The sequence below is a fragment of the Lynx canadensis genome, chromosome B4 (genome assembly GCF_007474595.2).
Source record: "Lynx canadensis isolate LIC74 chromosome B4, mLynCan4.pri.v2, whole genome shotgun sequence".
NCBI classification, from domain to species: domain Eukaryota; kingdom Metazoa; phylum Chordata; class Mammalia; order Carnivora; family Felidae; genus Lynx; species Lynx canadensis.
The window spans coordinates 5,020,423-5,033,487 of NC_044309.1; the positions used below are offsets into that span (position 1 = coordinate 5,020,423).

The following is a 13,065-nucleotide window of genomic DNA, read 5'->3' on the forward strand; positions in this document are numbered from 1 at the left end:
CCTAGCGAGACCGCCAAAAACCGGAAGAATCTTGCAAGCAGCCAGAGGGAAAGACCCCATTCCACACAGCGACACAGCGACCGAGGACAGGGCGGCCACCTCCTCAGCAGGAACAGCAGACACGAGTGAGGGAGCCGCAGCTGTCACGTGCGGAAGGAAAAAACCTCAAGCCGACAAACATCCTTCAAAAATGAAGGTGACAGAATACTTTCAGACCGAGGCCGGCGGAGACCCCTCACCAGCAGACCCGAACTACAAGAATGCCGCAGAAGGGCCGGACAGAGAGGTCACCACATGGAAACGAGGATTTACAAGAAGAAGAGCAACACGGATGGCAACGTGCTAAAATGATTACTGTTCCTTCTCTCTGCTTTACACTGTTTAGTGCAGAACTTGTAACACTGCACTGTGGAGTTTAGTAAGTAGACGTAAATTACAGGCAACAAGAGCACTAAGGAGAACGATGGACTAAAGGTGTTGCGAAGCGGTTCTATCTTATGCAAAGTAGCACAATATCCACCCCAAACAAACTGATAAAGGATGCATATGATAATTTGCAGAGCACTAAAAAAGTAGAAATAAAGAGGCATGGCTACAAAACCAGTATAGGGATTAATCTGGAATGGTAAAAAAAGACTTGATTAATCCAAAAAGAGAAAAGAACAGAAGCGGGATAGAAACAGATGGGAGGAAAAAGGAAAACAAGCAACAGATCCAATCCCAGCCATATCAATAATTAAATATACATAAACTGAACCAATCCCATTAAAGGCCAAGGTTGTCATACTGGATAAAAAAGCAACATTCAACCATATGCTGTCTCTAAGAGACTCACTTCAGTATAAAAAGTATGAAAGTAAAAGAATGGGGAAAAAATATAAACAGGAAGCAAGCAGGAAAGGTTGTATTTAGCATGAGACAAATCGGAAACGAGTCTCACCTTGTTAAAGAACTCTAAATGTATGAAGTACGAACTGACAGCACTAAATTGAGAAAGAAGTAAATCCACTCTCTTGGTGGGAGACTCCCTCTCAGTAACAGAACTCGAAAAAGAACACGGAAGAACACACGTGCGAGCAGCTCTCCCAGCTACCCTTACCGAGCACTGAGCCCAACACACACCGGATGTACGTTCCTTTTTCAAGGGCGCACTCGTTCACCAAAATACATCGTTTATTTGACCATAAATTAGGCCTTAATTTCAAAGATTAAAATTTTACAAGTTTATTCTCTGATCATCGCGGAACTGCATTAGATAGGAGTAGCAATACACTATTTAGGAAAATCTCAAAATGTTTAGCAATTAAACGCTACCCTTTGAAGTAACCCAAGGATCAAAGAAGAAAAACAGGAAAGATAGGGTACCATTCTGAATAATACATATTTAGAGAGAAACTTTAAGACTTTTTTAAATCCTCATGTTAGAGAAGGAAAGTGAAAATCAATGATCTGTTTCAATGTTAAACAGCTAGAAGAGGGGCACCTGGATGGCTTCAGTCGGTTAAGCGTCCGACTCTCGGTTTTGGCTCAGGTCACGATCTCACAGTTTGTGAGTTCTGGCCCCGTGTCACGACCCACGCTCTCAGCACAGAGCCTGCTTGGGATTCTCCCCCCTCCCTCTCTGTCTCTCTGCCCCTCCCCCACTTGTGCTCATGCGCTCCCTTTTTCTCAAAAATAAATAAATTTTTAAAAAATTCAAGAATTCATTTGAAATGGTCAAATTTCTTGTAACACAACTGATGAAATAAGAAACGGGACATTTGAGTAGCCTCATTTTCAATTCCTATGTGTGTTTACACACACATACACACACTTGCAAATTAAATCCAACAATAAATTAAAAGAATACATCATGAAGTGTTGTTTCCCCTGGGAATGCAAGGTTAGTTTAATACCCAAAAAATAAATCTGTAGTTCACCATAATAACAGCATAAAAAGAAAACCTGCATTATTAACTCAATGTCAATATCCATTCATAATAAAACTCTCAGCAAGCCAAGAAAGAGGAATTAATTTCAACAAAGCCACCTATAAAAACCCTATAGAAAACATTTAATAATAAATAAAGCAAGGATGTCCATTGTCACCAGCAAAGAACTTTACTTTTTTTTGTTTATTTATTTATTTTGAGAGACCGAGCACGCCAGTGGGGGAGAAGCTGAGAGAGAGGGAGACAGAGAATCCCAAGCATCTCCGTGCTGACAGCGCAGAGTCTGATGTGGGGTTCAGACTCACAAACCATGAGACCATGACCTGAGCAGAAATCGAGAGTCATATGCTTAACCGACTGAGCCACCCAGGTATTCCCCCAGCAAACAACTGTAAAATAAACTGGAAATCATTTCATTAACAGCAGCATCTAAATAACTTATTTGTGAATAACTGAACAAGAAAGGTGCTCAATCTCTACAAGGAAAGCTACAAACACTGCTCCAAGAAAACCTAATACACGGAGAGAGGACGCTCACGGACTGCAAAACTCCACATTAAGATACTTTAAACTCAACTGCGATGAAAACCTCAGCGTTTTTTTTTTCTAGAAACTGACAAGCTGTTCTAAAAATGTATGTAGAAACGCAAAGGACCTACCGAAGAGCCAAAACAATGTTGGAAAAGAACAAAATTGGAGCTGACTTCCATTACTTGATTTCAAGACTTCACATAAAACTACACTAATGAGGATGCTGTGGCAACAGCATAAGAAACACAAACCTATGGAACAAAACCGATACGTATCTATGACCAACCGATTTGCCACAAAGGCACCAACACAGCTGGAAAAGAAAGTGTTTTCAACAAATGGTGCCACAACGGCTAAACATCAGTGTGGAAAGACACGAACTTCAAGCCATACCTCACCTCATACACCGACATTATTTTACAATGAATGAGAAATTTAAACATAAAGCTAAAACCATAAAGTTTCCAGAAGACATCAGACCCTATCTTTGTGCGGAGGCAGGCAAAGCTTTCTCAGATAGCACCGAGTAAGCAGTAAACACAGCCAAAAATCTGGATATACTATCACAATTTAAAACTTGCACTTATCAGAAGAGAAGCCACTCGCTGGGAGGAAGCACGTATACTACGGACTTCTGACAGAGACCCGCTGCCTGAACACAAGATCTCCCACAATCAGCAAGAGGAGAGGCAACCCAACGAACGTTTAAAAACGTGCAAAAAGACGCCAACGCCACAAAAGTATACAAATGGCCAGGGGATCAACACTAGTTCTCAGGAAATGCAAATCAAAGCCCCAGTGAGACAGCATTTCACACGTACGTGGGTGAGTAAAACCGGAAGCCTGACGACACGAAGTGCGGACAAGGAAGCGGGGGCGACAAGAACTCGCACGGGCCGCGGAGCGTGCAGACGGCACGAGCGCTCCGGCGAGTGGCTTGGCCGCGTCTCCTGGAGTCGAACGTACACCTTCCGGGTCAGCCGGCGGTGCCGCTCCCGGACACTCACCCAAGAGAAACGACACCCTATGTCCACAGGAACTTTTACACGGAAGTCCATCGTAGTTTCGGTCAGAATACCCCCCAAAGTGGAAACAACCCAGACGCCCACTCACAGGAAGTTGTGCCGTATCTGTGTTTTTCATATAATGGAAAACTACCCAGTATTTTTAAAACGAACTAAAATACATGCCTCGACACAGATGAACCTCAAACAGATCATGAAGCAAAAGCCAGACACAAGCGAGTACATATCCTGTTACTCCCTTTATATGAACTTCCAGAACAGGCACAAGTCAGGTACGGTGACAGAGCACACGGCGTGGGGGTGATGGCCGTCGTGAGGCGGCGGCAGGGGGACTTCCCGGACCAAAGGTTTTCTTCTCTTGATTGTCGCGTTGGTTACACAGGTCTGACGGCAAACTAATTTTTTAACTGTAGATGGGCGGTTTCATTATGTGTAAATCTTATGACAATAAAAATAGAAAGCATCTCCTGGCTCCCAGACCTCTCACCTCATCGCTCACAACCACGTGTCACGCACCCCCGCTGAAGAGGGGACCCGGAGTCACCGGGGTGTCGGCAATCAGGGCGGCGACGGGCACTCACCTTGCAAATCCCTGGGGCAGTTCTCCAAGGCCATAGAGAGGGTAAAGGTACGGGCTTTTGCCGTATCTTGCCAAAGACTCGCTGTAAAGTTTAATCCTATTGATGGTTTCACAGCATGGTTGATCTAAATAGCTAGAAATAAGGAAATAAATATTAGAAAATAAATACTCAAAGTGTTTTTTCTGAAGTGATTTCATTTCCCTACTTTCCTATTTTACGGAAAAGTTTCCATACCACTAATTTATAGCTAGAGGCTTTCATAATATAACACGGTTATCTTTGTTTTGTTAGAATTTTCATTTTGGAGAAGTGAGAAATTCAGCGACAGTTTCAAGAAAAATACAAATCTAAAATGCAAAAAACTTACTCATCGGTTCTGTAAAGTGCCAGGGCATGGCCCGTAAAATCTATGACATCTTGTCCCAAGTCAAATTTCTTGTACACATCTCGCATCGCAGTCTTCATAGGATCGATGCCCTCAAAAGTCCTGGGATCTTTTTCGTCAAAGTTGGCAACATACACTAGGAATTTTCTGAAGCGACGTTTTTCAAACAGTCCCATTAAGCCTAAAGAATTTGTCAAAAAGCAAACACTGACACTAGGACTCTGAGGAAAAGAGAGCATGAGAGGCAAGTTGAAACGTGCCACGTTATTATCTGAGGCTCTGCTAATGCAACGTGAGACTTAAGACACGGGAGCTCAGACAACATGGCTTCTACCTCCACTACCCTTTAAAATAAACCGACACTCGCGGTGCGTGAGTTCGAGCCCCGCGTCGGGCTCTGGGCTGATGGCTCAGAGCCTGGAGCCTGTTTCCCATTCTGTGTCTCCCTCTCTCTCTGCCCCTCCCCCGTTCATGCTCTGTCTCTCTCTGTCCCAAAAATAAATAAACGTTGGAAAAAAAAAAAATTAAAAAAAAAAATAAAATAAAATAAACCGACATAATGACAACAGATCAGTCATTAAGTCTTCAATTTTACAAGTAATTATAACCAGTACTTAACTAAAGGTAATATGCGTAATCGTGTCTCTCATCAGGCACAAGGTGAACAGGACCCCGAAAAACTATCCTTCACCAGGGCATCCACCCGAATGTCCTCCTCTGGACAACTGTGACCTCTACTCAGCCAACTGCCTAAAACTCTGAATGTTCTTCCTTTATCCTGTGTGCTACGATTCCCTCTAGAATTTCACAGAAAAGATGATTACGCTGCCAATCACTTACTTCAATAAACTCCTAGATAATCAGCCACTTTTCACACTAAAATGAAGATGAGGAGACAGGTATGAACTACTAGTTTCTAAACCCTCAGCTCTCTTACTAGTCAGTATTCCTTCTAGAGTATACAGCTTCTAGAAAGACAAGGCCTTCCTCCCCTTTCCTAAACTGTATGTATGGCTACCTTAAAAAACAATAAACTCTCGGGCACCTGGCAGGCTCAGTCAGTAGAACGTGGGGCTCTTGATCTCGGGGTTGTGAGATCGAACCCCACACTGGGTGTAGAATGCTTTATCAAGAGGCTGGAGAAGACCTGTTCAATACCACTCAGGAGCAGGGTATTTTCCCACAAACTAAATATGGGGAAGTATCAAGAAAATGTAAATACTAGTTTCAGAGTGCACATTTTAACATTATGATCAGTAAATATTCTGGAAAACCACAGAAACCTGGTAAGAGATAGATTTTTTTTTTTTTTTAACGTTTATTTAGTTTTGACAGCGCACAAGCGGGGTAGGGGCAGAGAGAGAGAGGGGGCCATAGGATCCAAAGCAGGCTCTACGCTGACAGCAGTCCTGATGCGGGGCTCAAACTCATCCGACTGAGCCTCCAAGGTGCCCCCAAGAAATGGATTCTTAAGTCACATGATGGCAAATGTCCTGAGGATTAGCTACTGGACTCTGATCTACAAATTCCAAACACAGATTCAGAGTCTGTGGTAGGGGCTAAAATCAAACATTCAACCATTCTGCACAGGGCACCTGGGTGGCTCAAGTCGGTTAAGCATCTGACTTCAGCTCAGGTCACAATCTCACGGTTTGTGGTTTCGAGCACCACGTCGGGCTCTGTGCTGACAGCTCAGAGCTTGGAGCCTGCTTCAGATTCCGTGTCTCCCTCTCTGTCTGTCCTTCCCCTGCTTGTGATGTCTCTCTCTCTCAAAAATAAACATTAAAAAAAAAAATTAAAATGTTTTGCAAAGGCAGTTTACTGAAATTACTTAAAAATAAAATCTTTAAAAAAATAAAAAATAAGGGGCACCTGAGTGGCTCAGTAGGTTAAGCGTCTCACTTCAGCTCAGGTCATGATCTCGCACTTTGTGAGTTCAAGCCCCGCGTCGGGCTCTGTGCTGACAGCTCGGAGCCTGGAGCCTGCTTCGGATTCTGGGTCTCCCTCGCTCTCTGCCCCTCCCCCACTGGCACTCTCTCCTGCGCACTCTCTCAAAAATAAACGTTAAAAATTTTTTAAATAAATAAATAATAAAAGCAATAAAGTCCCATTGAACAGTGTACTATTTTGATATTTTGAGTATTATTTTCCCCAAGACTATCGTCAAAACAAACAAAACTAAAAATTAAAATGGTCTTGAGGTTATTAATGACAGCTGACTACACTTAACATTTTAAAATTGTACTTATGGGGTGCCTGGGTGGCTCAGTCGATTAAGCAGCCGATTCTTGATTTCGGCTCAGGTCAGGATCTCACAGTTCGTGAGTTTGAGCCCCACATCAGGCTCTGCGCTGACAGTGCAGAGCCTTCTGACGATTCTCTCTGTCCCTCCCCCTCTTGGGCACTCTCCCTCGCTCTCTTTCCCCCTCTTAAAATGAATAAATAAAACTTATAAAAAAATAAACTAATGGGACAGGGGCACCTGGCTGGCTCAGTCGGTAGAACATGCAACCCTTGATCTTAGGGCCGCACACTTGAGCCCCACGTTGGGTGTGGAGCTTACTTACAAAGAATGAATAAATTTTTAAAAATCATAAAATTAAAAAACGGGACAATGCACATACAGTAAAAGTTAAGGCTGAAAAGAAATACCCTGTGACCACATCAGCACCACACTTCTGTTTCGTTGTCAGGGGTGAAAATAAGATAGCCAATATAAGACAGTCCAATCTGCAGCCGCTTCTCTGACGATGCCTTCGTTCCCTGATCACACTAAAACTGTGCCCTCCCCCACCTCCCTTCATCTTTCTGCACAGCATTACCACCAACGGGTACATTTGCCTTATTTATTTATAGCCTGTCTCCCAATGTAAGCTCAATAACAAAGTATTTTTTATTTTCCCCTTCTGTTGAACCTTCCCTGCCCGAAACCTAGAAGGGCACCTGGCACGTTAAGAAGTGCTCCCCACTCAATCCACACAATGTCTGATGAGAGCAAATGTAAGAGAGGACAACTTGTTCACGTACTGGATATACAATATGTAAGAAAAAATGTTCAACCATAACGTAAGCGGGTTAGAAAAAAATCCTTTTCCAAAATACTCAGTTTCCAGAATACCGTTTGAATATCATTTCAAAGACTGTAAATACTGTTTTACTTTCTTTCACTTTCACACTGAGGTTTCTTTCCAAAAATTACACTTATATCAAGACTTTTAAAATACAAAAAGCTACAATATCCAGAACAGTTTTAAGACAATAAATACAAGCTTTGCAATTAGCTAACAGGTATAAAATTTGATCATAGAGAATTAGAAGAATATTGTTAAAGTGTCCATACTACCCAAAGCAATCTACAAATTCAATGAAATCCCTACCAAAAATTCAGCAGCATTTTTCACAGAACTAGCATAATACTAAAATCTGTACAAAACTACAAAAGACCCTGAACAGCCAAAGCAATCTTAAGACAGACAAAGCTAGATTTCAAGATTTACAACAAAACTCTAATAATCAAACAGTACAGTACTGGCACAAAAAGAGAAAAAGAGATCAGTGGAACAGGACAGTGAGCACAGAAATAAAGCCACACCTTTATGAAGAACGAATCTATGTCAATAGATGCAAGAATATCCAGCGGGGGGAAGACAGTCTAGTCTCTTCAACAAATGGTGTTGGGAAAACGGGACCGCAACACGCAGAAGAATGAACCTGGACCAGTTTCTTACACCACGCACAAACATAAACTCAAAATGGATTAAAGATCTAAACGTGAGACAGGAATCCATAAAACTCCTAGAAGAAAACATAGGCAGTAATTTCTTACTGACACTAGCCATAGCAACAGTTTTCTACATGTTGGACTTCACCAAAATAAAAAAGCTTTCGCCCAGCCAAAGAAACCATCAATGAAACAAAAAGGCAACCTACTGAATGGGAGAAAATATTTGCAAATGATATACCTGATAAGGGGCTAATACCCAAAATACATAAAGAACTTACACAACTCAACACCAAAAAAAACAAAAAAAAACAAAAAAAACAAACTTCTGATAAAAAATGGGCACAAGACCTGAATAGATCTTTTCCCATAAAGGACCTACAGATGGCAAACAAACACGAGAAAAGATGCCCAACGTCAGTAATCATCAGGGACACGCAGATCAAAACTGCAATGAGATCTTGCCATTTGCAACAACACGGACGGACCTAGAGAGTCTGATGCTATGTGAAGTCAGAGAAAGACAAATACCGGATGATCTCCCTCATATGTGGAATATAAAAAACAAAATAAATAAACTGACAAAAAAGCAGAAACGGACCCACAAATACAGAAAACTGATGGCTGTCAGGGGTGGAGGGGATGGGAGGCTGGGCCAAGTGTGTGAAGGCGACTGGGAGGTACAGGCTTGCGGCTGTGGAACGTACATGTCACAGCGATGAAAGACACGACCCAGGGAAGAGTCACTGGTGCTGTACGAGCACCGTGCGGTGACAGGCGGTGGCTGCACTTGCGGTGGGCGCAGCACAGACCTGCTGAATCACTATGCTGCGCGCCTACGACAACGATGTGTGACAACTATACTTCCATTAAAAAAGAATCTGAATTCTTCAATAGAATTTTTGACAAAGAGAGAGTAGAATTCGCGCCGAAACAACACTCCTAAAGTAGAGGACACCACAGAGAATCCTCACGGTGGGCGTACGTGCCCTCACTCCACACCCCTAGCTGGGTCCCACGGCAGACACGTCCCCTGCAGACAGCCACGGCCCTGAGAGCCCCTCAGCGCTGCAATGGTAAAGGTGCTCTATAGAGGGGCGCCTGGGTGGCCCAGCCCATCAAGGGTCCAACTCGATTTGCGCTCAGGGCGTGATCCCAGGGTCCTGGGATGGAGCCCCGCGTCAGACTCCACGCTGCGGCAGAGCCCGCGTGAGGTTCTCTCTCTCCCTGTCCCTCTCTAAAAAATTTTTAAAGATAAATTTAAAAAAAAAAAAAAAAGAAAAGAAAAGAAAAAGAAGGTACTCTACATAAATAGATGGCTCGCTGCAGTTAAGAGTGAAAATAAAGATTTAAGTGAAGACAGAAGACTTTGCCAGACACATTTCAAAGCCGTTCATGAAAACTTCTCCAAACATTTCTGAATACGTACGTTCAACATTACTTCAGAAATCAAAGATACACCTGTCATGTCACTGTTTGATTAACATAACGCTTGACCAATCAACAGGTATTTACTAGAACCTTAAGGTTTTACTTGATATCATCAACTATCACAAGAACAGTGTACACGGCTCCTAAAAAGCCAACGTAAACTCAGGTGACATTAACAGTAACACACTCTAGAAAAGAAACAGTCTCAGGGACACTGAGCGAACAGACGACACCTGGAGTACTTTGTCTAGTCTGGCTGCCACACAATTACACACAGGCTAATCTTGACAAATCAGAATTTCCACAGAAAAGTGGCAAAGAGTGGCATATTATATGAGAAAAAACTGGGATGGAAACTAGCAATGTTTAGCGTTAAAAAAAAAAAAAGGACTACAGAGTATATGATACTTGTTAAAATTTCTTTTAAAAATCTGTATTTTTATACTAGATAGAATATACGTTGAGAGTGCAGGGTCCTAGATAGAGTCAGACAAATCTGGCCTCACACCAGTTCTATCAGTCATGAGCTCTACTTCAAGCTTTTCTTTCACACCTGTGTACCTGTAAAAGATAGTTTTCCCATCTGTAAAATAAAGACAACAGCACCCACATCTCACAGGGTGACAGCAAAGGGCTATAGAAAGTTAGACAACACCTCTGAGGTACTTGGTACGCGCATGCCTGTACATAATGTCCAAACACGTTAGCTATTAAAATGATAAATTGTTCTTTTTCATCTTTCTACTGAACTTCCCCACTTCTACAACTTTCCTCATCCCATTCATTGTGCCCAGGATTTTCTTCTTAAATGTCTATTTTTGAGAGAGAGCAAGCGGGCACTGGCGGGGGAGGGGCGGGGGGCAGACAGAGGATCTGAGGCAGGTTCTGTGCTGACAGAGAGCCCGATGCAGGGCTCGAACTCAGGAACAATGACATCATGACCTGAGCGAAAGTCGGACACTTAACTGACTGAGCCACCCAGGCCCCCCTGCCGAGTATTTTCCTGCCTGCCATTTTGACTCCAAGATCCTACTCATTAATAGAAAGCCAGTTGCTGTTAAGGTGGAGATCTGGTAAAAATTCATAAAACTGTACACTAAAACAGGTATATTCTACTGTACGTAAATTATACCTCAATAAATCCAACCACAAAAACAGATACATAAACATATTTGCTTATTTTTGGAAAAAGAAACAGGAGAACGATAAACCAGAGGGGCACCCGAGGGGCGCAGTCAGTTAAGCGGCTGACTCCTGGTTTCGGCTCAAGTCGTGATCTCAGCGTCACGAGTTCGAGGGCCTCGTTGGACTCTGCACTGACAGCACGGATTCTCTCTCCCTCTCTCTCTGACCGTCCCCTGCTCATACTCATGTTCACATTCGCTCTCTCTTCTCTCTCTCAAAAAAAAAAAAAAAGAATGGGGCATTTGGGTGGCTCAGTGAGTTGAGCATCTGAGTCTTGGTTTCAGCTCGGGTCATGAGGTCATAGTTCAAGCCTCACATGGCACTCTGCACTGACAGCACAGACACTGCTTGGGATTCTCGGCACTCTCTCTCTATCCACCTACCCCCTCACAATAAATAAACTTCAAAAGAAAGAAAAAAAAGAAAAAACAAAAACAAAAATGACCATCAAGGTAGAAGGACTGGAGTAGAACAGGAGAAGACTCTAAAATACATCTTCTGAATTTTGACTTTCGAGGCATATAAATTTTTACATATTTGAAAAAATCAAATCAGAAAGAGAAAAACAGAACTGCCAGAAGGTAAGTCCTTCAATCTGTGTTCAATAAAGGAGGTAACTAAAGCAATTAACATATGCAAGAGCTCAAAGAGAGAATAAAAATTTAGAATACAAACTTTAAGATACTCTTCAAACTGCTGAACTCTTACTTCTATGAAAACATGTTATTTAGATAAAACTGTCATTTAGAATAATTTCTAACCCATGATTACGCCACTAATTCAGCTTTATTTTTATTTGTGTTTAATGTTTATTTTTGAGAGAGAGAGAGAGAGAGAGAGAGAGAGAGAGAGAGAGAGACAGAGAGAGTGTGTTGAGTGGGGTAGAGGCAGAGAAAGAGGGAGACACAGAATCTGAAGCAGGCTCCAGGCTCTGAGCTGTCAGCACAGAGCCTGACGCGGGGTTGAACTCAAGAACTGCGAGATCATGACCTGAGCCGAAGTCGGACGCTTAACCAACTGAGCTACCCAGGCGCCCCAACTTCAAAGACAGAATATCTTTCTTAGGAAAGTGTTTGCTATTTAAGAGAGGCAGGAATAGAAAATGGTAACAGGTTATCTATCTTTCGCTGAGCCAAGAGACGAAATAATTTTGGGCAAAGAATTAAATCTACTCCATACTCACCAGAAATTCCTAAAAAAAAAGAGATTTCAGAGGACGACAACGGCACCAATTAGAAGATTAGTTTCGCCAGAACAAAGTTCTTTTCTTTCTCAGCAGTTTGGACAGTAGGGCGAAGGTGGTCAGCTTAGCACTGTGATTAAGTTCACAGGCTCTAGATTCCTCTAGAGTTTCCTTCCTAATCCTGCTGCTTACCTGCTTGACCTCAGGTCTGAGTTCCCTCATCTAGAAGATTCTTCCAAATAAGAAAAAGAACGTGAAGTGTTTAGCACAGAGCCCAGCGCACAGGAAACGCTCAGAAAAACACCAGCTCTTCCGAACTACTCCTACGAAACAAGCACTGGGAACCTACACAGGCCACAAGCTCCATGGGACGCACAGTCACTTCAACTCTCTGAGCTTCCAAAGGCAGGGTTTTTGAACGTCCTCTTCGCTGATGATCCAGCAACTGCCCCAAACAGTGTGTGGCACTTAACGCACATCCAGCAAACACTACTGACTGGACGAGTGAGTGGATGGGTGTCAGAACAGGGGACGTTACATTTGATCTCTAAGATTCCCTTCTATTGTAAAATCTCATTATTCTGAGCAAATAAAATAAAATTACTTACTAGATGCCAGGGCTTCTGCTTCGGTGGAAGGAACCTTGTAGATTTTTCCTCCCTTATAGACAAAGCTCCCTTCAGTCACTTTGAAATCCAGATAGCGGGTGACCTCTGTATAAAGCAGCATCTTCACCAGCTGACCTAGAAAAGTCCCACAATTCCAACCGTAACTTAAATCTTACTGCCTCCAAAAACTAGCAGGAATAAAAGTACATTTATTGTTGGCTTGTACTGATGGCCTCCTAGTTTTTTCTTAACATTGTCCAATAACTCCTGCCCAAAAAAGTCTCCAATGCCACATTCCACATGGAACAATCAGAACGCATACCTGTTGCTTAGCATATTTAGAACTATCTTTTTTAATGTTACAACTTCAAGATTAATAACTTTATCAACTTGCTTTTGTAAAATCTGTATTAATAATTATTAGAGGTACGTATGAAGTTTAGAATTAGAGTACTACTGCAAATAGGTCTGAGTTTCCTTAAAT

General features: G+C 42.5%; 1 protein-coding gene across 1 annotated transcript in view; it reads right to left on the reverse strand.

The window, feature by feature from the left end:
- GDI2 (GDP dissociation inhibitor 2) overlaps positions 1–13,065 on the reverse strand; it is a 34,376-nt gene that overhangs the window by 5,958 nt on the left and 15,353 nt on the right. Inside the window, exons 4-6 of the mRNA XM_030322165.2 lie at positions 12,582–12,716; positions 4,436–4,634; positions 4,069–4,200 (exon numbers count right to left, since the gene is read on the reverse strand). Of these exons, the coding sequence (XP_030178025.1) occupies positions 4,069–4,200; positions 4,436–4,634; positions 12,582–12,716 (466 nt within the window). The remainder of the gene's footprint in view (positions 1–4,068; positions 4,201–4,435; positions 4,635–12,581; positions 12,717–13,065) is intronic.